Here is a 27,299-nt window from a genome sequence, read left to right as displayed (position 1 = left end):
AGTGTTCCATCTGTGGCCTAAGCAATGTTTTATAAAGTTGTAACAAGACTTCCTAACTCCTAAAATCTGCACCCTGGCTGATAAAGGGTATCATCCATATGCCTTCTTCACCACCTTGCCTACCTGTGCTGTCACTTTCACAGATCTATGGACTTGTACACCAATGTCATTTTGTTTCTCATCCTCGATAGGGACCTACAATTCATTGTGTATATCCTTCTCTTAGTAGATGCCCCAAAATGCATCACCTTGCACTTACTAAGATTAAACTCCATCTGCTATTGCAGTTTACCAGCTAATCAATATCAGACTGTGGCCTGAGACCATCCCCTTCACTATCAACAACACCACCAATTTTCATATATGCTCCTATTTTCTATACATCTACATTGCACTAGCCATAAATTGTAGACAGAATGACGTTTGTAGGAGTGAAATAAAAGAGTTATAGATTGTGTTGAAAATGTGAAACTGCTTCTCCCTCAATCTGGCTGAAGTTAGTAACACAACTACTGGATCTGATGGAAACAGAAGATCAGCAAAAACAGACACTACATAGAGTCTAATGCATAGAGTCCATCAACATTTGTAAGAGAAATATGCGAATGGATCTGCAGTGTTTCTTATTTTATTTTCATTTCAGATTTCCAGTATTGATGTATTTTTCTTTTTATTTCTGCTGATGGATATTTGTGCAACAAATGTGCACAGTCCCAACTGGCTGCCGAATTTGTCCGCAAAATAATAGTATCTATACTACCAAAGTAATTAGTTGGCTACAAAACAATTTGACATAGTTTGAAGATGTGGAAAACAGCTGTAAATGCATCTTCTTTCAAAAGTAAATACTTTCTCTCTGGGCTCATGAATAGACCTTTAAATGGAATGCACAGTGGAATAAAGTCAGTCTTGTAGCTCTCTCTCTCTGGAAAGCAACTGTCATTTCCATTTCTGTTTTGCTTCTGACTGAAATTGGAAGAGAAGCTGGTTTGTTCGTTTCTGTGAGCTTGCAGCAGTGACATTTGACTGTTGGTGGAAGTGCTCTGCAGCCAGATTTCCAATTTTACAGTAACTGCAACATAAGCCTTCATAAAAGCTCCAGCTACAAGTACGATGTGTGGGAAATGAAGAAATACAGCAGCCATGTGGGCTGCAAAATTAATGGCTTCTAATTGTGTGCCCAGTGCCCCTGTTAACTTAGTGAATATTTATCCTTTCAACTTCCATTTCAAACTATGAATATTCTCTTGACAAGAATAAATCCAATTCTGAACAGATCTACTTGAAAGCTTAAGACCAGCTGTGTTATGTAGTAAAAATTTTCACTCATGCACTGGAGGTTAATGTGCATAAAACTAAGCTAATATTCTTTCTTTCCTCCCCTAGTGTTGTTGTTAATTCTTGCTGCCTATTCTTCCGCAGGCACTGGTAGCCTTTTGGCACATTGCCTAAAAAGTAGCCAATCCTTTATGAGCCAGGAAAATAATTATTAAACTGGAATTTGATGTTGGATAATGTGTTCAATATTCATACAGTTGTCCATTTTGCCAGGGTCGCTGGACCAGCCAGGACCTGGAAGCCTGGTTTATTACCTCTTTTACGTTCCTCAGTTTCTAGGCCTCAGGTCAGGTATTTAACAGGTGCTGTGTATAAAAACAACCAACTCTTTATAGGCTTTCACCTATTCATCCGTCAATCAGTTATACTGTTGTATTTTACTATTTCTATTCAGTAGAAATAGCCGCACCAGGTAATAAGATACATTGTTACTTACGGCAGAATGTTAAGAATTTCAAAAATATCGTATTTTGTATTTTCCTCTTGTAGAGATTTGAAACTAGATAATGTCCTGTTGGATTCTGAGGGACACTGCAAACTGGCTGACTTTGGAATGTGCAAAGAGGGAATCTATAATAACTGCACAACTGGGACCTTCTGTGGTACACCTGACTACATTGCACCAGAGGTGGGTAAACTCCATCCGATAATCCTTTCCCATCTGCTATTTGGGTAGAAATCCAGTTAGGAATAAGAATAAACACACCACTGGGTACTCACATCTTTGCTACGTTGAATCCTTCACACACTCAGTCTTATTGCTCTTTCAAAAGCTTGCGCCCACAGATTTGTGGTGCTCTCAATATTGAGTTTCAATCTGAGGTAAGCACATCATGACCTTGGCTTATTTGTGTGATTTGATCTGTTATGAGTTGAATTTAATGCCTCCTATGTGACAAGTCTGATGCTGTGAGAGGCGGTGGAGGCAGTTTAATTGGAGCAGGTAGCAGGTCAAAACTCTGGAGTCAGAATGAAGGGCCGCAAATTACAGTGTTGTGGGGGCAACTCATTATATAAGTGGGGGAGACATTTGAACACAGGCGAGTTTAGTGTTGTGATTGGAGGGAGAGGGGATTGTTGACTGCACCTTGGCTTCCGTGATGGTTGGGGTGGGGGGTGTGGGGGGAAGGGGAGGGGTTGGTGGGAGTACAAGGGTGGGGCAGTTCACTACCAGACCTGGCATGTTTACTTGATATGTCTAGCCTAGTGGTTGGGAGGGGGGAGATAAAGGCATCAGATGTAGACTCAGACCATTTGGTTGGGACTTAGAATCTCTGCACTGTGGAAGCAGGCTATCGAGTCCCTACCAACCCTCCAAAGACCTTCCACACCCCCTACTGTATCCCTGTAACCTCGCATTTCCCTTAGCTAATCCACCTAGCCTGTAAATCCCTGGACACTACCAGCAATTTAGCATGGCCAATCCACTTAACATGCACATCTTTGGACTGTGGGAGGAAACAGGAGCACCCAGAGGAAACCCTTGCAGACGTGAGGCGAAACCCAGTCCCACGTCATACTTCCCTCCAAATTTAGGCATTGGCCCACAGTGTAAAGTCCAAATCATTGCTCCCACCCTTTTCTGACCATATCATGTAAGATAATGGCTGAAGCCCATTCATGACTTTGATGTGCTGCTCTTTTCGTACCTTGGACCCTGGAACATCATGTATTTCTCAGGATGACTAGCCTCTGTACCTTCAATGTACAGTTGCAGCTAGACTGACATTTGAACACATGCAATTATGAAAGGTGAACATATATTTATAAATGAGATTATATATTTACAGAGAGTTGTCACGTGTGCCCTCAGAAGGTAGACTTATTCCTTCCTTCCCATTATGCCCTGGGTTCCGAAGCTGTTTTGATGGGAGCCTGCCATAGAGTGGAGCCAGTTGGCCTTGGAGGTTTGGTTAGGTGACCCTGGAGTTTTCTTTTTGGCTTGACGGCCCAGAAATGCTGAGTCTATCGTTCCCAGAGGCAAGTGAACCCATCCAGAGGGCCATGGCAGCAGGCAGACTGTAGGCGGGGAGCCTGGACAGCTCTGAAATATCCCAAATGGAGAATTCTGGAGCAGCTGTCTATGGTTCCTCTTCTATGTGGGTACCTGCTGCCACTGCCTTGTGTCCTTGTGAGGAAGGGGCACCTGGAGTCATCCTAAGGTCCCTCATCCCCCTGTTGCCTTGCTTTGGGTGCAGAGCACTAGTGGCTGGAGAAATGGAGTGCAGGTCTGTGCATATGCTCAGCATACAACGAGACTGCTGGACCTGGTTGTCCGTGACAGCTACCAACCTGTTTGTGGAGGCAGCCAGAGCCACTCACAGTTGAGATGGCAGGATCCCATCACAATGCAGCAATCCTGCACTACTTTGTGTTAGGTTACCCAGTGCACTGAGAAATCTGCCTGTTGCTCCGATATCTACTTGTGCCCACACCTTGGGTCCTTGCATGCCTGAGGCTGAACTGGTGCCTGTTCACAGGAAGAACTCCGAGTACCAGCAGCCTGAAATGTTTCTTCCTTGGCCAGTTGCGAAGATGTGGCAGTGAACTACTCACCAGTTGATGCTCCCTACTTTAATTTAGGTAGAAAACCCATTGAGGTGTGAGTATCTGAGCTGGTGCAGAAGACTGGGGTGCAGGAGGCAGCCATATTGACACTTCCACTGAGGCATCAGTGTTCCCTTCTTTAGCAGTGGCAGAGGGCATGCCTTGGTGGGTCGGTGTCTTGTTAGCAGATATGACGGACATGCTACCGATGCCTGTAGAACACTAAAGAAAAGGAAATGTCACAGCCAAGTGGTAGAAGTTGTGGCATTTTTAACAGTAAAGGCGTCTGGCAGTAATGGGAAAATAGCACAACAATAAGGAATGCTTCTTACAGGGTGCTGGGACATGGAAGTTTTAGCAGGAGTGGTCCTGGTCTTCACTGGCCCTGCCAAGATACTCTCCAGGAAGGAAGTGAAGAGATGAATATCTGGCATCCTATCACCCAACCTGGACCCTTCAGCCCTGTTATTGGCCATTTTCTCCTATAATGAGAGAAAGGGAGGGATTGAGAAGAGATGTACGCACAGTTGTTAATTGTGGGGGTGGAGGAAAGGTTGTGAACTGTCCTGAGTGAGTGAGAAGGCAGCACGGAGACTATACAGGGTTAGTAGTATGCGGGCACTTGGAGTGGCGAGAGAGAGAGAAGATGTAGCAGGAGGTGGGTGCAGTAGCAGAGATTCAGGGAGTCTGAGGTAGCAGAGAGAAGAAGGTGACAGTTAACTTGGCAGTGTGGCATCTACTTCCTGCACTGCTGGGCCTTCCTCCAGTGCATGGAGACCGTACTGACCTTGGTGGCAACCTCACACCATTTTGGCAGGGTTTGGTAGTATGGTCTCCTCTGGGAAGAGAACAGTTCTCCTCTGCATGTCCCCATCCATCAAGACCTCCAGCCCCCTCCATCCACATGGTGAGGTGACACCTACCCTTTCTCAGTCATAAACCAAGTGAAATTTCGGTAAACATGGAGGGCGTCTCCAACTGCAGATGCTTGACTCGGTGCACAATGGCTTTTTAAATTTGGTGCTGGCACCAGGGATGACAGTATATCCTGGGATTCCGGTGGTGAGTGCCTCTGGCTATAGTGAGTGAGAGAATCGGGCTAGCATTGGACAAGAGGGGTGTCAGGGGTGTGGTATGTAGTTAATGAGGTGAGTTTGGGATGCTTCCAAGCGAACACCCACTAATGCAGAGAAACTCTTCACCAAACATGACAAAAATGACAATTTTCCAAAACATGGTAAAATTCAGCCCCAAGGTTCCAAACCACCTTAATTGGCAATAATGCATTATTACAGCCACATTAGGTTCATGTAACATTCCACTGCAAACTATCTGCTCTACATAATGAAAATATGGTCATTGGTAACTTCCTTTATCTGATTAACTGTAAAGGTTCAGATGTACAAAGATATTGGATTCATTTTAAATTCTCACAGTCTCACTTCACATCAGTTAAGATATGCAAACAATCAAGCTCCTCACTGTAAAGCTGTGCTCAGAGTTTTTGCTTTGGTGGAAGTTGTACTCGGGTAAGAGGTCAGAATTCAAATATTGCACAATGGAATGCTTTAAAATATCTCTTGCACAGTCACCATCAAACACTCCCCAACTGCAGCAGGTTTAAAAAATTTTAGCTTAAAGAAAACAGTCCGCATGGCATCAGAAGGACTTTGCTTTCTGATAAAGACCACTATTTTATTGCCAGTTTCTGCTGAATTTTGTGAACAATATTGTTCTTTGAAACTTGTCCTTTCAGACTTAGGTTACTATGGTTCAATTTTTTTCATGTAGGGCCTTTATAGATATTTAGGAGAAGAGAACATCATCAAATATAGACTGAATTGCAACTCCCGTCCATCAAATGAGTAGACTTCTTTTATTGTATTTGTCTGGTTCTAAGTTATTGTGGTTTAGCATTTGAATGTGTGGTCTGACACAGCTTGGCCAGTGCAAAGCTTCCAGTCATCATAAAGGCCTCTATGATGCTGGGCCTCACCACAAACTCTTTAACCATTGATTCCATTCCAATCAGTGTCCACTATGATGCTGTGTGTCTGAGGCTGACCCAAACTGTTTGGAATTTCATTGTCGTATTTGACCCTGACATGAAGCTTCTGGCCACATATTTGCACAATGGCTATTTCTTCTCATAACATTGCCTGACACTGCCCATGTCTGAGCTCTACTGCTGCCAAACTCCTCATCTTTGTTACCTCTATACTATTACTCTAAAACACTCCTGACCAGCCTTCCATCTTCAATCCTTCATAAATGTAAGGTCATCGAAACTCTGTTGTCTGTGCACTGATCCACATTCAGGTTCATTCACCCATCATCCTCTATGTTTTTACTTACATTGACGCTGGGCTTGGTTTTAAAATTCACCTTGTTTTTAAATCTCCTCCTCCCTTCAATCCTCTTAGCCTTTTCTTTTATACTGGCCTCATGCACATCATGATTTGAATACATCCACCCTTGGTGACCATGCTCTGAGTTGCTGAGTCCCTGAGTTTTGGAGATTCTCCCCTTTAACTCCTTTGCCTGATACCTCTCTCCTTATTTAAGATACTCCTGGCGATGGATGGATTTCATGGCCTTCTTGGTTAGAGGTGGGAGAGTGGCCAAAATTATGTTGATTGACCACCTTTCTGCCCACCCCCAACCCAGTACAAATAATACTGGGGAGGGAGGGGCTGCAAAGTTGCCACACTATAGAACTTTATAGTTGGAGTAAAAGGGCGACCGGCCACTCACCCTCAGGCCTGTTGAAGCCCTTACGGGCATTTATTGCCCATTGAAGCTCCTCAGTTGTCCTCTGCTGTCGCTGTACAGTGGCCAGTAGAAGGCAGATGAGATTGGGAAGGCTGGAATTAACCCTGCCTTGGTGAATGGGGGCCAACAACCTTTGAATGGAGGGGTAGGGTACCCTCGACACATTGGAGCACCTCAGCAACAATCCCATTCCAATGTTTTTCCTTCTCACTGTTCCATCCTAACCTACTTCCTGATCATTCCCTGTCTCAAAGGCCAACCCGGCTGATTTCAGGAACCACGCACTTTTCTCCTGAGGGGACTGCTTCACTCCTCAGTGCTGGTGTTGCATGGAATGCTAAAGCTGCTAACCATCAGCTTACCCAGTAGTTCCTGAGGGTGCAGCTCACTTCAGTAACAAGTGATGCCCATCTGCCTTCGGCTTTTATAGATAGCAAGAACTGCAGATGCTGGAGTCAGAGCCAATGCAATGGGAGCCGGAGGAACACAATAGATCAGGCAGCATCAGAGGAACAGGAGAGTTGACATTTTAGGCCTAGACCCTTCATCAGGACTAATGAACATCAGGACTCCCTCCTGATGAAGGGTCTAGGCTCGAGACATTGACCTTCTTGCTCCTCTGATGCTGCAATTTCTGCTGTGTTTCTCCAGCTCCTCAGTGTATCAACTCACGTTTTATAGGCTGCCTGGAATACTCAGGGCTGCGGGCAGGCCTTGTTCAACATGGGTTGATTCAAGATGACTACTCTTCTGAGGTGGGAGGGCAGTGCCATCCCTCCGTCCCTCCACCATTACCCACAATCCAGTCAAATTGAGCTCCCTAAAACATCTCAGCTTCACCTATCCTTATGTGGCTTGGTGTCCAGTTTGGTTCCATTATGGTCTTGTGAATCTGAGGCTCCTGCAATATATTACTATGTGCAAGGTGCTAAAACAAAGGCAAATTATTGTTGTTGCATTGTCACATCCAACCACCTCCCTCTCTACCTCCCTGAACATTCAGAGCAGCTCAATAATGATTCAACAGGTAACCCAATTCAAGTTGGTGAAGTCATGTCAGAACTTTACAATTCCTTCCATTTGTATATTGCAAAAATCAGACGCCACCTGCAATCACAAGGCCATTTGGTCAATTGTGTCTGTGCCAGTTCTTTGCAAAAGCTGTAAAATAGTCCACCTCCCCTGACTTTCATCCACGGCCCTGTACTTTTTGTCCTTTAAGTATTGTAATTATCCACTGGCATGGAGAGGTTCTGTTAATGAAAACAACTGCTTCTACCTGAATTTTTACTTGTCAAATGGTTTACTTATCTTTTTAGATACTTACATTTTCCTTTAGCTGTTCCAGGCAGACTGTACCAAGCTGCCTGGCACCCTAGACATAATTATGAGCCGTCATCACTCTATCATTCAGCCTAAGATAGTTCCTTCAAAAGCATGCTTAAAGGGCATGGTATACCGTAATGAGTGCTTATTCAGTCAAATAATTAATGTTATAACTCAGCACCTAGCATCTGTTTATTTGAAACATAATTTTGGAGCTGTTGTGTGTTTCATGCCTTGTTGAACTAACAAACTCTTTCCTAGGTAGCACATGGGACACAGTGAAAGGTTTGTTAAACACATTTAGTTATTGCATAGTACAGCTGAGCAAGATGAGGCAAATGGAAGTGGCACAGTGGGAGCAAATGACAGAGGAGTAGTCTTTCTGAGTACTCACCCTGTGCTTTTCTTTAACGGTCTCCTACCCTTTTAGACATGAACCAAACATTTATACGATACTGAAATTTCCCATGGATAACTTGTTGGATTGACAGGACTTTTGTTTCTGGGCAGATTTTGCAGGAATTGCAGTATGGCTGCTCAGTGGACTGGTGGGCTCTTGGGGTGCTGTTGTACGAGATGCTGTGCGGACAGCCACCGTTTGAAGCTGAGAATGAAGACGATCTGTTTGAGTCCATTCTGAACGATGAGGTCCTTTACCCTGTCTGGCTAAGTGAACGTGCAATGGCCATCCTGAAAGCAGTAAGTGAAGATTCATTCCCTAGCCCTTTGCTCGATGCTCAGTCAATACCCAAGAGCAAAGTTGTCTCGACAGGAATGGAATTAATATTTCTGATCTTGAAATAGCCCTAGAATTGTGCATGCAGTATTAACCGTCTCCCTGAGGCTCATTTAGCAAATGCCATTTCTACATGCTACTGACTGTTATGGCTCTGAGGAACTGTTTGCTATACTTGATTCCCTTCTGTCCTGAAGCTATTAACTGACAGTGGATGTCAGCAGTCTGTATGTTTCTACTCTTGCCTCATATCCATAAATGTATTTTTATAGCAGCTTTAACATCAGAAAATAAATCAAGACACTTCAAAGCAGCATTATAAAACAAAGTATGGCACTAGTCCTCATTAAGAAACATCAAGTCAAAAGCTTGCTCAAAGAGATCAACTATAAAGAGTTATTTTGAAGGGGAAGAGTGAGGCAAAGGATGTAGGTAGAGAATTCCAGACCTTGGTATAGTCTTTGGCGAAATTAAAAATGAGAATAGAAACATGTAAACAAGGGACAGAAGTAGGCCATTTGGTCCTTTGAGTCTGCTCCACTATTCAATATGATCTTCTGTCTCAATGCCATTTTCCTGCTTTCTCTTCATACCCCTTGTTGACTTTAAAACAAAAAAAATGTATCTATCTCTTCCTTGAATATCAGAATGCTCATAAGATTAGAATTAGAGCTGGACAGAGATCTCAGAGGGTCGTTGTTTTGGAGCAAATTAACTAGATAGCATTGGGGAAAGTAAGGATGACATTGAAAAACAAGGATGAATATGTTAAAATTAAAATGTTGCTTATCTAGGAGTTGATTTGTGAGTGAGTACTGAGTGAACCAGGTTCAAAATGGGACATGGGTAAACAGAGTTTTGATCAAGCTCCAGTTGAGTGTGTAGAATGTGGAAGACAAGCCAGGAGTGGGTTGGAATAGTCAGATCTCATGGTAACAAAGGTATGAATGAAGCTTTCAGCAGCAAATAAGTTGAGACAAAGGTGAAGCCAGGCAGTATTAGAAACTGTGCACTTAGTAATAATGCAAGAATGTATTCGGAATCGCATTTTGGGATTGAACGTAACTTTAATGTTGCCAGCCTGATTTAGCCACTGACAGTAGCTGGACAGAAGGATGGAGTCAGTAGCTCAGGAACAGAGCATGGAGCAGGACCCAAACAAATGGCTTCAGTCTTCGCTCGGAGAAAAGATATTCTGATCCAAGATTGGCTGTAAGATTAAAGCATGATGACTTAGCAACAGTAGAAGAATCACAATGGTTGATGGTGAGGTAGAGCTGGCCATCATCAGCATTTAGGTGAAAACTAACATGGTTTGTGAATGATATCACTGAGGAGCACTGTGTAGATGAGGAATAGGATGGGACAAGGATTGACCATCAATGGATACCATGGTGCAGAAAGAGGAAGAGAAGCCTTTGTAAATTAAACTGTAGCTAAGACTCAAAAGGTAGATATGGAACCTGTCAAGAGCAGTTCCAGCCAATTGCATAAGAGTGGGGAAATGTTTGAGCAGAATGCTGTGGTCAACCATAACAAAAGCTGTTGACAGTTCAAACAGGATGATGAGGGAATTGTTAACTTTTTCACACTCATAAACAATATCATTTGTGACTTTATTGACAGCTGTTTTGGATAGAAGTTCCAATCGATCATTAGCCTAAACTGTTGAGCAAGGTGGTCCTCGCTGGTTTCAAAAGGCTGACCCCAGTTCGAGCACCCTTGTTTGATGACCTGACTTAATTCAGCTGTGACTCTCAGTCCAGTGCTGAGGGACCTGCTGCACTGTCAGTGATGTTGCTTCCTGATATCTGTGCAAAAGTTGGCTGCTGCATTTCTTCCATTATAAAAATGGCTAGACTTCAAACTATTTCCGAGCTTACAAAGTGCTTTAAGGCATCCTGAGGTATGACATAAATGCAGGGGTAGCTTTTTCTTGTGATTCAGCGCAGGCTCGGAAGTGGATCTGACATTTTGTAATATATTTGTCGTAGTGCTGTACTGGATGTTATTTTGCATTGTTTTTCTTATCAATAGATAAATCTACCAACTAAATGAAAGGTAGCGATTCTATTGTAATTCTTTCCATTCTGAAACTGGCCCTAATAAAGGTAAAAAATTCCTTACCTCATGCCTTGTAGCAGACAGCACTATGATCATTTAAATGACTGTTCAGGAAAGTACCCCAGCAGTACAGGACTTTAACCCAGTGCAGCATTAGTGTTTTACACATTGTATTCTTCGTCACATTCCTCAGGAAAATTGAACCGAGAACAAGTTATCCTCACATCTGTTGTGCACATCAGTAGATGGTCTTAGAACAGCATTGAGACTAAGATGGTCAGCAGGGAGGGTAAAGAGCCTAAATAAGTGAAAGAGACAAAGTACCACAACATAATATGATACAGAAATAAGCGATCAGTCATTTTTTGTTTTTCGTCTCAAGCTAAGAATGCTGGTGTAACAGGGAGTGCCATTTAAACTTGAATTCTGAGTTTATTTTGTCCCTTCATTGCTATCTTTAATATTTAAATGCTTCGGTATCATTTGAGAAAAGAGGAAAAACTAACTTGTACATATACCAGAATCTTTTGCCTCTAGTTTTCATAGACTATTAGTGGAGACTTTCAGCTGTGACAGAATTTAAGTGCTTATCATTTGTTGATGCCTCTTATCCCCACAGAACATAAATTTTGGGCATTTCACATCAGCCTCTTGTATTTATTTTTACATTAGTTTCTTTGTATTATTTTCAAATTTAATTTACTATTACTCTTAGCACATTGAAGTTTAACAAAGCATATTTTTGGTTTGTAGCAACTGTAATGAGACAGAAAGGAAGTTCAAAAGGTCCAGCTACAGAATCTGCACGGAGATGTTGCCCTGCTATTTTGCCAATGATACCATAGATAAACTGTTATCGTTATGGTCCAATCATGTACATTGCAAATATCACTTCATAGCACATTTCCGTTAGATAGGTCAGGAAGATAATTTATCTACATAGTGTATAAAATCCAATCTTTTCCATGAATCATCTGTTGATGCCCTGAGGTTGAGTAGTTTTGGTTCTGAGTAACTATGTTGCAACATGCTCTATTAAGACTTCCATTTTATCTACAAAAATGCCCAAAAACTTGCCCTCGCTTGTCAGGACCAGAATCCTGTTTAGATATTCAGTATACTTTTACTCGTTCAGCATTGCTGACGAGGCCTGCATTTGGTGCTGACCCCGTTGTGCTTGAGCTGTCTCCTTCAACAACTGAAGCCCAAGTAGTGAAGGAACACCCGCAGTGTTATTAGGGAGGGAGTTCCAGGGTTTTGATCCCAAGGTAGTAAAGGAATGACAATATAGCTTTGAGGAGAGCTTGCAAGTGGTGGTGTTCCCATGTATCTGCTGGCCTTGCTTTTCTCAGTGGTAGAGGTCACTGTTTTGAAAGGTGCTTCCAAAGGAGGTTTGAAACATTGCTGCGCTGCCTATTTTAGTGGCACACACTGTTGCTAGCGAGTCCCAGTGAAGGGTAGAATGAATGTTTATGCGGGTAGGTGGTACACTTTCTCCTGGGTGGATTGGAACTTCTTGAGCATTGTTAGAGTTGCACTAATCCAGGCAATTAGAGGGTATTCGATTACACTCCTGATTTGTAGCTTGGACAGGTATCAGGGAGTTGAAAGGTGTTATACCTGCAGAATTGGTAGCATCTGAATTGGTCTTGCAACCATAATGTTTTTATCACTGGTTAGTTAAGTTTCTGATCAGTGGTAATTCTTGAGATGTTGACCACAAGGAATTCAGCAGTAGTAATGATGAATATCAAGGGAGGATGGTTAGGTTCCCTCCTACTGGACATAGTCCTGACCTGGCAGTAGTTTTTAATCATTTATTCAATGTGAGTTTTGCTGGTCAAGCTAGAATTAATTACTCATCCATGACTGCCCTTAGTAGTTGATGGTGTGCTGCCTTCTGGTACTGCTGTAGTTCTTGGAGTGTAAATACAGCTACAGTGTAGTTAAAAAGGGGGTTCCATGATATTGACCCATTGACAGTGAAGGCATGCCAATATGTTTCCGAGTCAGGATGATGAATAGCTTGGAGCAGAACTTGCAGTGGTCGTGTTCCCATGTATCTGCTGTACTTGTCCTTCTAGATGGTAGTGGTCACTGGTTTCAATGTTGCTCTTGGAGGAGACTGGCTGAGTTACAGCAGTGCACCTTGCAGATGGTGCACATGATGCTACTGAGCAGATGTGCTGAAAGCATTGAATATTGAACGTGCTGGAAGAGGTGCCAATCAAGCAAACTCTTTGACTTGGAGGTTGTCAAACTTCATGAATTTTGTTGGAGCTGCACTCGTCCAGGCAAGTGGGGAGCATTTCATCGCATCCTTTGCTTGTGGCTTGTAGGTAACGGATGTGCTATGGGGAGATGGGTGTGGAGTACCCGCTGCAGAATTCCTAGCCTCTGTGATGTGCTTCTGTAGTCCCAATTATATGGCAGGTCTAGTTCAGGGTCAATGGCAACTGTAGCGATTTTAATGAATTCCCTGATTGGAGCTGAGGTAACCTGAGGTACTTAAAGTCTGGTGCCTGACTCTGTATGAGGCAATACTATCGTCGAGGACTGTTCATCTGTAAATAAAGGGCGCCTTGGTGGCAGATACTGCCTCTATGGAGTTATTTCAGTAACCTCGGATGTTGATCGTGGGGGTTCCATCAGCCATTATGTTATTGCATGTCAAGGGGATTTGCTTGTGTTCTGTCTTGATTTCTCTGTTGATGACACCTTCCATTATCTTGATATATATTAATGATCTGGGTCTTGATGCGCAGAGGACAATTTCCAAGTTTGCAGATGATGCTACAATTGTAAACAGTGAAGAGGATAACATGGAACTCTGAAAGGACATTGACAGATTATTGCTAAAAGCAGATAGGAGGCAGATGATGTTCATTACAGAAAAGTGTGTGAGGTGATGCACTTTTGTCAGAAGAACAGTGAAAAGCAATGTAAAATAGAGAGTAAAATTTTAAAGGGGGAGCAGGAGCAGAAGGACATGGGGGAATATGTGAACAGATCATTGTGACAGGGCAGGTGGATAAAACAGTAAGTAAAGCAGACAGTGTTATCCATTTTATTAATAGGGGCATAGAGTACAAGAACAAGGAGGTGATATTGAACTTTCTACCATATACTTATTAGGCCTCAACTGGAAGTACAGTTGTACGTCCTGTTTTAGAAGAAAGATGTGAATGCATTGAAGAGAGTGTAGAAGCGACTTCCTCGAATGGTTTCAAGTCTGAGAAATTTCAGCTGTGAGGATAGATTGAAGAAGTTGAAACTGTTCTCCCTGGAGAGAAGGCGGCTGTGAAGAGATCTGCTTAATATAAATATCATGAGCAGGCTGACAGAGTAGAGAGTGTGAAGCAGTTACAACTTGTAAAAGAAACAACAAGAGGACATAGGTTTAAAGTGATGGGCAAAGGCTGATGTGGGTCATAGAGTCATAGAGATATACAGCATGGAAACATATTCAATGGCCCAACTCGTCCATGACGACCAGATATTCTAAATTAATCTTGTCCCATTTGCCAGCATTTGGCGCAAATCCCTCCAAACCCATCCTATTCAAATGCCCATTCAGATGCCTTTTAAATGCTGTAACTGTACCACCATCCACCATTGAATCTGGGAGCTCACTCAATGCACACACCATCCTCCGTGTGAAAAAGCTGCCCTTCATGTCCCTTTTAAATCTTTCCCCTCTCACTTTGAACCTAAGCCCTCAAGTTTTGGACTCCCCACCCTGAGGAAAAGACCTTGCGTATTTACCCTATTCATACTTCTCATGATTTTATAAACTTCTGCAAGGTCACCCCCTCAGCCTCTGACACTCAAAAGAAAATGGCCCCAGCCTATTCAGCCTCTCCCTATTGCTCAAAGTCTCCAACCCTGGCAATATCCTTGTACATATTTTTGAACCCTTTCCAGTTTTACAGCACCCTTCCTATAGGAGGAAAACCAGAAGTGCACACGATGCTCCAAAAGTGGCCAAACCAATGTCCTGTACAACGCAACATGAGCTCCCAACTAACTATACTCAATGTAATGACCAGTAAAATCAAACATATCAAATGCCTTAATTATTCTATTTACCTGCAACTCTACTTTCAAGGAACTATAAACCTGCAGGGTTTGTTTGTTCAGCAGCATTCCCTAGGACATGACCATGAAATATGCAAATCCTGCCCTGATTTGCCTTTCCAAAATGCAGCACCTCACATTTATCTAAATTAATCCCCATCTGCCATTCCTTGGCCCATTGGTCCATCTGATCAAGAACCAGATGTACTCTTTGCTGTCCATTACACCTCCAATTTTGGTGTCATCTGCAAACTTACTAACGATACCTCCTATGTTCACATCCAAATCATTTATATAAATGTCAAAAATCAGTGGAACCAGCAGTGATCCTTGTGGCACACCACTGGTTACAGGCCTCCAGTCTGATAAGCAGCCCTCCAACACCACCCTCTGTCTTCTACCTTTGAGCCAGTACTGTATCCAAATGGCTAATTGTTGGAAGGAAGTCTGAGTGACAGCATTTATATATATCTGAAAAGGCAGAGATTGATCAGAGATCATCTACATGGCTTTGTTCTCCCCATATTCTAAGTGATCTAACCTTGCTAATCAGTGTACTATGAGGAACCTTGTTGAACACCTTACTGAAGTCCATATGATCTCATCCACTACTCTGCCCTCATCAATCCTCTTCATTCTTCAAAAAAGCACAATCAAGTTAGTGAGACATGATTTCCCAAGAACAAAGCCACGTAGATGATCTCTGATCAATCCCTGCCTTTTCAGATACATATAAATGCTGTCACTCAGACTTCCTTCCAACAACTTGCCCAACACAGATGTCAGACTCACCAGTCCATAGTTCCCTTGTTTTTCCTTGCCAACTTTCTTAAATAGTGGCACAAATTTACCTGACCTCCAGTCATCCGGCACCTCACTTCTGACTATCGATGATGTAAATATCCCAGCAAGGGACTAGGCAATCTCTTCCCTCAATTCCCACATTGTTCTAGAGTATACTTGATCAGGTCCCAGTGATTAAATGCTTTCAAACAATGAGATTTTTGGGTATGGAATGCAATACCTGAAAAAATGGTGGAGTCAGGTTCATTTGAGACATTCAAGAGGTTATTAGATCTTTTGTTTTGGATATTTTTGGATAATGGTACACAGGGATATGGGGAAAAGACAGGAGATTGACTCTAGATAAATAGATAGAGTGCACACAATGGGCCAAACAGCCCCCTTCTGCACAATAACAATTCTCTGCTTCATGTGATTACTTTGTAGGTGGTCCAGAGTAGACTGATGGAGCAGTAATTAGACAGGTTATATTTGACCTGCTTTTATGTAGATGACACATTTGAGCAATTCAGGTAAATGCCAATGTTGTAGCTGTACTGAAAGAGCTTCACTTGGGGAGCAGAAGCTCTGGAGCACAAGCCATCAGTAATATTGTTGTCAAAGTACATAACCTTTGCAGTATCCAGTACTTTTAGCTTACCAGTTGGAGTGAATTGGATTGATTGGAAGCTGGTAATTGTGATACTAGGGATCTCTTGATGAGGCCGAGATGGATCATCCATTCAGCACTGAGTGAGGACTATTGCAAATGCTTCAGCCTTACCTTTTGCACTGATGTGCTTGACTTCCCCATCATTGAGAACAGTGATATTTTTGGAATCTCCTTCTCTAGTTGTTTAATTGTCCATCACCATTGATGACTTAATATCACAGAACAGCAGAGCTTAGATCTGATCCATTGGTATGAAATTGCTTAGTTCTGTCTGCTGCATACCGTTGCCACTCTTTGACATGCAAATTGTCCTGTTTGGTAACCTCACCAACTTGACATCGCATTTTTTAAGTATGGCTGGTGCTGCTCCTGGTGTGCCCTCCTGCACTTTCCATTGAAACAAGATTAATTTCCTGGCTTGATGGTGATGGTAGAATAGAGGATTTGCTGGGCCATGGGTTGAATACAGTTATTTGCTATTGATAGCGCACAGTGTCTCATGGATGCACAGTCTTGAGTTTCTCATTATGTTTGAAATCTATTACATTCATAACAGTGCTGCATGATAGAGAGAATCTGCAATACAAGAACAGGACATTTTCTCCACCAGTATTGTGTGATGGTCACTCCTGCTAATACTGATTCATCTGCAATATGTGGATTAGTGAGGATGAATTCAACATATGAACATTGAAGCTAGGACCAAGAGGCTATTTTATCCTCCAAGCCTGCTCCGCCTTTTAATAAGCTCATGGCTGATCTGTTTGTAGCCTCAGCCCCTCATTACCCTCCCACATTCCTACCTCCTCCTGCTAGCTTCTCATCCATTTTCTTACCAAGAAGCTACCTTGGTGTCAAAATATTCAAGGGCACTGCTTTTGAGGAAGAAAGTTCCAAAGTTTCACACCCTAGTGAGAAAATCTTAATTCTCATCTCTGTCTTAATTGAGTGACCCCTTGTTTTTAGATGGTGACCTTTAGTTCTAGATTCTCCCCCAAGAGAAAACATCCTTTCAACATCGAAGCTACCAAGTTCCTAAGGATTTTATACTTCTCAATTATATAATGTCTTTCTTCTCCAAACTTCAGTGGATACATGTTCAGCCTCTCCCACCTTTCTTCATGTAACAACCCAGGTGCTAGGTCAGGAAATGCCCTCTGAATGGCTTACAATGTATTTACATCATTCCCTAAATAAGGAGATTAATACTGGAAATAATACTCTAGATATGGCCTCACTGGTACCTTGTATATCTGACACATTATTGCCCAACCGTTGTATTCAATTCTCATCACTATAAATGATAACAATTCTATGAGTTTCTTAAATACTTGCTGGACCTGCTTGCAGGTCTATGGCGAATAATACGCTAGAGGCCCCCAGATCCCTCGATAATTTCTCACCATTTAGGTAATTTGCCAGTTCTTTGCTCACCCATTTAATCTATCAATATCACTTTATAGCCTCTGTTATCCTGTTCACAACTTTCAAACCTACCTTTGTGTTAGTAATAACTGTATCTCAGCCCCTTCATCCAAGCTATTTATATAAACTGTAGAATTTGAAGCTTCAGCACTAATCCCTGTGGCGCACCACTCGTTACATCTTGTCAAACAGGCAGATTCATTTATGCCGACTCTCTTTTTCCTGTTAGCCAGCCAATCTTCAATCTAGGCCAATATGTTACCCCATGAAAAATGAACTATTTTCTGCAATAACCTTTAACATGGCACTTTACCAAATGCCTCCCAGAAATCTAAATCCCCTTTATCCACAGCACATGTTACTTCCTCAAAGAATGCCAAAAAATGGTTTTTGCATCTCTGGCTTTTTAAATGAAGGAGTTACATTTTCGATCTTCCAATTTAATAGAAGCTTGTTCAAAACTAGGGAATTTTGGAAAGTTAGAATGAATGCATCAACAATCTTACTAGCCTCTTTTTTTTCATCCTTCCACCAGGCTTCAGAGTCTTCTCAGCACACAGCCCCAGCAATTTGCGAAATAACAGTTCTGTAGCCGTTGTATTTTTCTTTAGTTCCTCCCTCCTTTCCTTTCCCTGAATCATTCCTGTTTCTGAATGTTACTTCAGTCTTCTACAGTGAAAATTGATGCAAAATATCTGTTCAGTTTATCTGTCATCTCTTTATTTTTCATTATGAGTTCCCCAAACTGACCTCCCCCGGGTTTACTTTAACTCTTCCTTTTCTAGCCCCACTTTTCCTTGGATTATCATGAAAGTGAAAAAAAAATTAGTCAAACAACCAAAATCCCCAGTTTAGCTGACTGACAAAGCCAGCACCGTGTCACTACCTCATACCCTCTTCACTAGTGAGTTGGGACTGTGCATCCAGGAGAATACTTTTTTCAACACTTTTTTCGCCCAATGTCCATGCTCCAGTCACTAGATAACAAACAGGATTGATTATCAGCTCCCCTCCTTGAGTTATTTGTTATAACCTGATGGTTGTCACAGCTAAGATCAGATAACTAAGCAGAGACAATGGCTTCAATCCAGGATCTTCTCTTCCAGGCAGTGTCTTTGCCTTTGTTACTAAGAAATTATTAAGCATCTTTAAAAGCCTCAGCAGTAGGCCTTCCAGAATGCCTTCTGGAAAGGTTATTAATTGCACCCACTGATTGATTTTCAATGTTACCATTTTACAGCAAATGTTTTTGCACACAAGGGATGCATTAAGTGCAGTTTACACTGGATTTTACAATACCATTCCCTGTTTACATTCATTATTTTTCATTGAGTTTTTAATCACCAGAGTTGCACAACAATAGGCGAAATAGAACTTTCCAACAGATTCTCACTTGTTCCTGCAATGCAGATTCACTTTGGTCATTGAGATTAACCTCTCATAAAGAACTAGCTCTTGTTTTTAGTTTTGTTGTCACATCACAGTGTGGTTTCCAGCAATCTCTACAGTCTTGTAATGATTTGTTCCCTGCATTGTTCAAGGTCCATCCACAGTTCTGATGTACTGTACCTGCCCACCCAGTCCATTTGCTGTGCTGAGTGCAGCTTGTATTTTTGTACACTGTGATAGACGGCCAATCGTGGTTTCTTATTCAAGCAGAAATTCACCTTCAATGCAATAAGACAGCCTGATAGCCATTTCCCTTTTTTTAACGAAATTACCATGTAACACCACCCTAATTAGCAGGAACTAGCAGCTCTGCTGTGGCATATACACTAGTCATGCTGTGATATTTACCAACTACTTCTGCAATTGTGGTTTTGCACATTCATTTGCTATTTGAGGGCAAATATAGAGGATAGTTGAATTGCTGCATGAAGGAAGATGAAATATCAATTATCTTAGGGGTGTTCCTCGCATCCAAGTATAGATATAAAAAATGTTGTATCATTTCCCAGGGCTTATCCAGGAAGCACAGTTGCTCTTTTTGTGCAATGCCATCAACCCAACTTATATTTGGTATCCTGCTCCTTATCTTTCCCATGCGTGCAATTTTGAAACAATTTTGTAGTTGCTACATATTACTAATTCTGGAGACACGATCTGAGAAGCTGCGTTAGATTGGTAAGATCACAAGAGTTAAATGCAGAGCTAATATGCAGTGAGAACTAGCTTCTGTCTCACAGCTTTGATTACAGTGCCATATTATCATTCAGTGATTATATCTAGAATCATAGAATCCCTACAGTGTGGAAGCAGGCCCTTTGGCCTATCAAGTTCACACTAACCCTCAGAGAATCCCACCAGACCTATCCCACCTCCCCCCGCCACCCCGCACCCTCCCGCCTTATCAAAGCATCCCTGGACACTATAGGCAATTTAGCATGGCCAATCCACCTAGCCTGCACATCTAAGGACTGTGGGATGAAACTGGAGCACATGAAGGAAATCCACGCAGACACGGGGAGAATGTACAAACGCCACACAGACAATCGCCCGAGGGCGGAATCAAACGCGGGCCCCTGGCACTGTGAGGCAGCAATGCTAACCACTGAGCCACCGTGCTGCCCCAAATATCTAATTTGTTAACAACAGAAGGCGGCTATTCAGCCACTGTGCCTCCAGATATTGTTTGGGCTCTCCATCCGCCTGGATCTGAGCGTTCATCCTGTTTGCCCATGGAAGGACATGTGACTGAGGATAAGCCATCTCCTTGGTGGTGATGTGGCCTGTGTTCTTGCCAAACAGCAGGGGTGAAAGGTCACACTTCAAATGTTGCTGTCAAGTTGTGGTGAAGACTGGATGCAGAGACATGAATCTGGGTGAAGAGGCTTCTAAGAAGTATACTGTCATGCAGAGAAAGAGCTGTAACCTCTGACCTGATCATGCCTCGAGCTCTTCAGAGTAATTGATCAAAAACATGTAACTTTTTATTGGTGCTGTCATGCTGCAGTATTAACTTACTGCTACCCAACATGTATTTTATACTAAAGGAATGTTATTCACTGGAATGTTCATTTATCTGTCCAACCATGGCCATCACAAATCTAGAGCTGCTGACCTTCAGAGTGCAATTTTTCAGAGATCTGCAGATTTATTACTCTCCAAATCATATTTCTCCTTTCTTAAATTCTAATGGTCTATTCCGATCATTACAATCTGAATCTGATCATTGGGAATTGATCAAAGCTAACAATCTATTTCGCTAACATCAATAATTGGTTTTAATTTTTGGTATGATATATTGTTGCTAGTTATCAATGTTTATTTTCCACGAGACCTTTTTACAGTTGTTCATCCATCTTCATGCATCCGAATGGTAAAACTGTCACTGTGCAGGAGGACAAGTTACTATGGAACTCATTTTTGAAGTAAACGTCTAGCATAACCTTGATTTCAGGAACAGATGCTTAGAGTGGGTTCTTATTTTGTGTGGATAGGTCTGTTGTCAGCAGAGCAGTTTGATGGCTTGACAAATAAATAAACCTAAGTACTTCTTAGAGCAATGTAAGTGTAATATGTGACTGAAATACAGCTGTAAGTCCACAGATAGCAATAAACGAAGGATGCCAATCACTTCAAGATAAAACTACCTTTTATACTACCTCTTTATTTATTAATATCCATTTACCTAAACAATGGGCAGACTCTTCCCAGGCAGTGAATGACATCAGCATTGGTGAGTAGGCTGGGTAAATCGTTCAGGATTGGCTGTGAGGTGATTCTGTCTGTTGAGACTAAAATGTCCCTTTTTCCAACCTGGTGAGACTCCAACTCACTGCTTCCTCTTCCAGTCTTGTATAACCATTACCAATATCTCAGGGTGTGTTGTACTTACAGTGACCAACCACATCTCCTGCCATGGAGATTTATATGGTCACCATTAGACTCTTTATTCTAGATTTTTAATCAAATTGAAATTCCAACATCTGCCACAGTGGGATTTGAACCCAGGTCTACCAGAGTATTACCTAGGTCTCAGATTGAGCAATGCAGTAATAATACTGTTAGGCCATCACTTCCCCAAGCTACTATTGCCACTGAACCCACATGGCACATTACTGATCTAAATACAATGCACTCTTCACTTCAGTGCTGCACTTTGGAGTGCACCAACACCTTTCATTGTAATGTTGCTGCCAGAACATTTTACACACGTCAACAAGCAGCCACCTCGCGGACTCAATCAGGGTGCACTTGTTTTCATAGTGCTCACTCACTTTGCACCTACTTGGGTACTCACTACATCTCTGACTAGTCCTGCCTTGCCTTGCCCTACCTTTTCACACTTTGGCCCCTCAGCTTGAGCTATAAAGACTCACAGTACTTCTGATTTGCATTACCTTTTCATGCAGACACAAAGACAGCCAGCTTGCCTTGGTTGTCAACAGCGATCAGTTAAGGTGATGGACATGTTGCTGGACATACACTATACTATGTCAATCCCACAGCTGCACCATGTGCCTGTTGTGTATAAGGCAAACACGCTACATGTACTTCACCCAAATGGCTATGGCTCCAAGTATGAGGGGAGTCAAGTTAAGGGAGACAGTCTCTGTCAGGGACAAATAAACCAAAGAACTGCAGGTGCTGGAAATCAAAATCAAAAACAAAAATTGCTGGAAAATCTCAACCAGTCTGGCAGGATCTGTGGAGAGAAAGCAGAGCCAATGGAAACATGTTATGAAGAATACATTCAACATCAGGGGATGGAAGCTCAGATAGAATAGTAAATACATGATAGGATGTGGGTTTGGAGAGGGAAGTTGAGTCAGAGGGAAAGGAACAGGAGGAAGATTCCAGAGGGGTGTGGCTTTCTCTAAGTTGTTGCCCCTTGCCTTCCTTAGTGCCTAAAAGGAAAAGAAAAAATTAGAATGTGAAATGGGCCGGATAATGACGTAGAATTGGGTGGCAGGGCAGCTGTGAGCCAGCGTGAGTTGGTGCTGATGGAGAGAGAGATCCAGAGCGTGCAATACGGCAGTGCAGGGCACTGAGTGTGGATCGCAGTATGCAGTGAAAGCAGCTATCTGAGGAATGTTGTATATCACAGAGATAAAATATTTAAAAGAATACATACAACATTGGTGCGAAGAATGTCAAAAGTTCTGAAGAAGTGTCACTGGACCTGAAATGTTAACTCTGCTTTCTAACCACAGACCTGCTGAATTTCTCAAAACTCAAAATTTCTGCTCTTTTTCTTCTGGCAGGGGCTACTGTCACAATAAATCCAAGGGCCAGGCTTTGGGCATAGTCAGCTGGTTGCTTGGGCCTGTCACAGCCAGGCGCCTCTTCTTGTAGAGAGTGAGGAGCCCAATGTCAGGCTTTCTCCACGCCACCATGAGCTTGCTTTCTCCTGGAATGAGAGAAGGGAAGCAATCAAAAGGGATGAATATGGTTGGGACAGCTATTATTGCTGGTGCAGGTGGCAGAAAGGTGGTGAGTTGTCCTGAGTGAGCGCTAGAGCATTGCAGAGTCTTGTTGTGTTAGTGGTATTTGAGGTGTTTGGGTGGGTGAGAATGAGTGAGGGAAAATGTTCCACGTTCACACTTAAACCCCCAAGTGTAAACTGTCGATGTGGCTGCAGCCTGTTTTCAATTTAAAATGTGAAAAATTAATGAAAAATGTTGCATTAATGTGGCACAGTTTATTGAATAAATTAATTATTAGAATTCTTTTAACCATGATGAAAAATGTTTTGAAAACTATCAGGTTCATTGCACTGAATCTTCTATTTGTTTTAACCTAAGTTTGACTTGTGTCAAGCATTTTTTTTCCACCCTGAGCCCTGGCAGGTTCTGTCACTATATCTCACCAAATGCGCCTCTACTTCATCCATATGGAGTCCTTCACATCAAATTATGGCCCCATCTTATCACACACTATTTCCAGAAACATTCACCAGATATTTCAGAAATCACCAGTGTCCCATTGACTGAAGAAGGAGCTATGAGTTATACACAGGGTATTTGCAAAATCACATCAGATAAATTCATGCACCATGATCTATGGTGGTGTCCTCAAGCAGCACTCCTTTGTGTCATTTGTTTAAACCATGTTCCTGCAATGGCTGGCATATAACTGGAATCTGCTGTTACAAGGCAAGGCTAAGGGCAATTATAAATGGAATTTGCAAGGAATTTCAGTGGTGAATTATAATGTGCATCAGGCAAAGGACCAGTTTAAATATTAGGGAGAGTCCTGCTGTTTTGGAGGTTTGAAGTCTTCATTCATCCATATGCTGAGACAATGGTGATTGCCAACATACAGTGTTGCTGCTGGCAGACATGTGCATTTACTGTCAGTAGCATTACTATACTCAGCAACACATCATCCTTCATGTGTTGTCTCATATTAAAGTGCAGTTCTGTAGGTATCACTGTTCAGTGGATAGTACCTAACTCCACTCATTGTGTGGGCAATCTGTGTCATCGAGACATCTTGCTCATGAAGCATTCCATCCAAGCCTAATGTTGAGTCTTCTCTATCAAACTGTTCGATTTCGCCTCTCCCCCGATCTCTCATCTCAGGGACTCTGAAGCTAGCTACAGTGCAACGGTTCTCTATTAAGAGCAATCTTAACACCTGGGACTTCTCTGATCTGCAGATTTGAGTACCACTACAAGGAGTAGTGTATCTACCAATTGCTGTGACTTCCTGATTTTTTTTCAAATCTATGAGATACTAGAGGGTGGCTGACAGTCGATGATGTGCTCTTGGTACAAACTGTCACTTTCAGTAAAGCAGATGAGAAAATGTTGGCAGGGGAATAGTGGATATTAAGGTGTGTAGCTACTTCACAAGCGCTAATTCTGCCAAGCTGGATAATTGATGAATAGTCATTTTCTTTCCTTTATCTTTTTTATCCACCAGTTTATGATCAAAAACCCAAACAAACGTCTGGGCTGTGTCTCAGCGCAAGGTGGAGAACAGGCCATTCTGACCCACCCCTTCTTTCAAGGAATTGATTGGGATTCACTTGAACAGCGAAAAGTCAAGCCGCCTTTCAAACCCAGGATTGTAAGTCTTCCTAACAAGCTGTGAAAGAATTTGCGTTGCATTCCTTATAGCTGCTTTTAAAATATTGCAAGATTGGTCGTGGGTAGCCATGGGCAAGAGCACATTGTTCTCACACTTGAGTTTTTTTTTAATGATTCATGTGTTAGTACTTCCTGCTTCTGACACGGTGTACTTTGCACTCAAGTGATCGTAAAATGTGTTTGTGTTATGTTTTGGCAACAAGCTTTTAAAAGCATTTACTGTGTACATTTTCTCTGTTGAAGCAAAAGCTACACCTTTATAGAGTATATTTAAAATATTTGAAGATTCAATCCTAATTTAGTTACCAGCAATTTTTTTTTCACAAAGACGTTTGTAGGATTTCTTGACACTCCAAAGACATTATAACCAGCAACTCTGGAGTATTTAGGAGGTTGGCTACAGTGTAGGGACAAATTACTAATAATGATTGTAAGCGAATGGCAGACTACCCACTTCCATTCATTTTGCCTCAGACACTCACTTCACAGTCACATTTTGCTGAGAAAGATGTAATTCTGTTTAACTTGGCAGCCAGAGCCATGGAATCTGTCTAGTTTATACTGTGGTGCACATTATTTCAAAGCTGCAGACCTGGGAAAGTTTGTACAGCCAATAATCAAATTTATTCAAGCCACCAGCTCTGAAATACTGAGTTTGTGTAGCCAACTGTCATCTGTTTCATCAGCAGACACCATTTTTTCCTTGCTGCTCCCAGGTCTGCCATGCCTGGCAGTGGTGGAATAAACATTTTCTGTGATTTTTTTTGCAACCTTCTGTCAGAATCATCCCATTTACTTAATTTGGAGTCAGGGTTTCTATCACAGTAACATTATAGGTTAAATACAACATGGCCGATGCCCTGCTCCCTTAAGAGCGAATAAACAGAGAAGCACAAAGGGTGTGCACTCGTCTCACGCTGTGGGCTGGATTTAATTGAGGGAAAGTAGTCTCAACCATTGTTAGGAGAGCCAGGTCTTTTACAATCAATTCAAACATTATAGGGCTATATGTATCTCAACTCAAGGAATTTGTAGATTTATTATAACTTACACTATTAATAGAAGTATTGTCTGCAATTAACTCAGACATTTCTAAACCAGAGTTACTTCTTTACTTTTGGGCTGCTTCATGTATGAGTGATGTGAAATACTGTAAAGGTACCAAAGAAGAGACATGCGCAGTAAGGTGCTGTGATAAATTCCCAAGCCTTTACAGTTTAACTTAAGCTATGGTATTTTTGTTATCCTCATTCACTATAATGCATGATAAATAATTCTGCAAATATACAACAGTTGAATGGGCATTTCACATGTGAGCTGGAAAGTAATTGAAATACCTCTCATTGGGTGCAGGTTACCAAGAATAATGAATAAAAACAAATGTACATGTGTAAATGGAGAAAGTCATCAGTTTTGCAAAGCATAGTATCTTGAACGTTTCAAAAAAACATTATGGTGGATTTTACTGCATATCATAAGCTGTGACTTCCTGCTGCATTACTCATATTTATTTGATGTCATTGAGTCTGTGGATTTCCCCTTTTGGTTTTCTGATTGTGTTTTTAAAACTGGCATGAGCCAGTTTAAAATAAATGAATTAATTTCCCGTCAAAATAATGTTGATTAAATGTCTGGGTTAATATGTCCTTATATGAGCAGTTCCCTAAGGGCAATGCCACGCAACCAGTTTGGATTGAATATTCACAGAGATGGAAGGACTCTAAGTATGGTGTGAGGGTGGGATGGCCCTGATTCCAGTCCTCTCCAACCTGCACTAATACTTTTTCCCTTGGTGAAAGGCTGGCACCAGGGTGGGTTTTAGTTAACATATTCACAATTCACACGATAGTTGCATGTGTGAAAGTGCCTTCATAACAGAAACAGTCTTCACAAATGTGTTGCCCAGATTGCAACTCATGGGCTTTAGGCATTTGAACATAATGACTAAAGATCCTGAAAAATCTATGGAGAGACAAAATGCCCTGTTGGAGAATTCCACATACCTCCGTGGGAGACGTCAATGCTCATTTGAAACATGTCAGATGCCCTTTGTGATTATGAAAACTAGACATGAATGTGCATGAAAGGATAATAAGCGTGAAGTTATCAAGGCATTTAAATACATAAGCTCTTTTAAAATTTTGAAAGAGAATGAGTCTTCAATTGAAAACAATCAGCCATTGCAATTTTGAAAGCTGTCTGCTGACATAATCCTGAGGGTTAACATTCTAAGTAAATCGTTGCATTATAGGTTGTGCAGGCTATCATTAGCTGGTGGGGAATCAGGGCTGTAAGTTCATACTTTGACTGACAGCTTTAAACGGTTATAAAACTTCTGTATTCATATTCCCAAATCAAATGTCTGTATTTTTAAAGAATCAAGCACATGGGTGACTTGAAATCTATTGAGTAGGTTATCAATGAGTTTTTTTTTCCAAAAACAGTGAAGTCATCAATAGCCATTTAAAACATTATTTTATTTCATCTCCCCATGACTGCCCGAGTTCTGTCTGTGATGAAT

General features: G+C 41.8%; 1 protein-coding gene across 2 annotated transcripts in view; it reads left to right on the top strand.

Annotated features, from left to right (window-relative positions):
• prkcha (protein kinase C, eta, a) overlaps positions 1-27,299 on the top strand; it is a 239,013-nt gene that overhangs the window by 180,551 nt on the left and 31,163 nt on the right. For both annotated transcript variants that reach the window (XR_007248298.2, XM_048538173.2), the window contains exons 11-13: positions 1,828-1,966; positions 8,494-8,682; positions 24,612-24,758. Coding sequence is in view for 1 of the 2 variants with exons in the window: in XM_048538173.2 (XP_048394130.2) it covers positions 1,828-1,966; positions 8,494-8,682; positions 24,612-24,758 (475 nt within the window). In the remaining variant the exon portion in view is untranslated. The remainder of the gene's footprint in view (positions 1-1,827; positions 1,967-8,493; positions 8,683-24,611; positions 24,759-27,299) is intronic.

Source organism: Stegostoma tigrinum, chromosome 10 (genome assembly GCF_030684315.1).
Source record: "Stegostoma tigrinum isolate sSteTig4 chromosome 10, sSteTig4.hap1, whole genome shotgun sequence".
In the NCBI taxonomy this organism is placed as follows: domain Eukaryota; kingdom Metazoa; phylum Chordata; class Chondrichthyes; order Orectolobiformes; family Stegostomatidae; genus Stegostoma; species Stegostoma tigrinum.
Note: the sequence above shows the minus strand (reverse complement) of the source record. Positions and strands in the feature narration are given on the sequence as shown.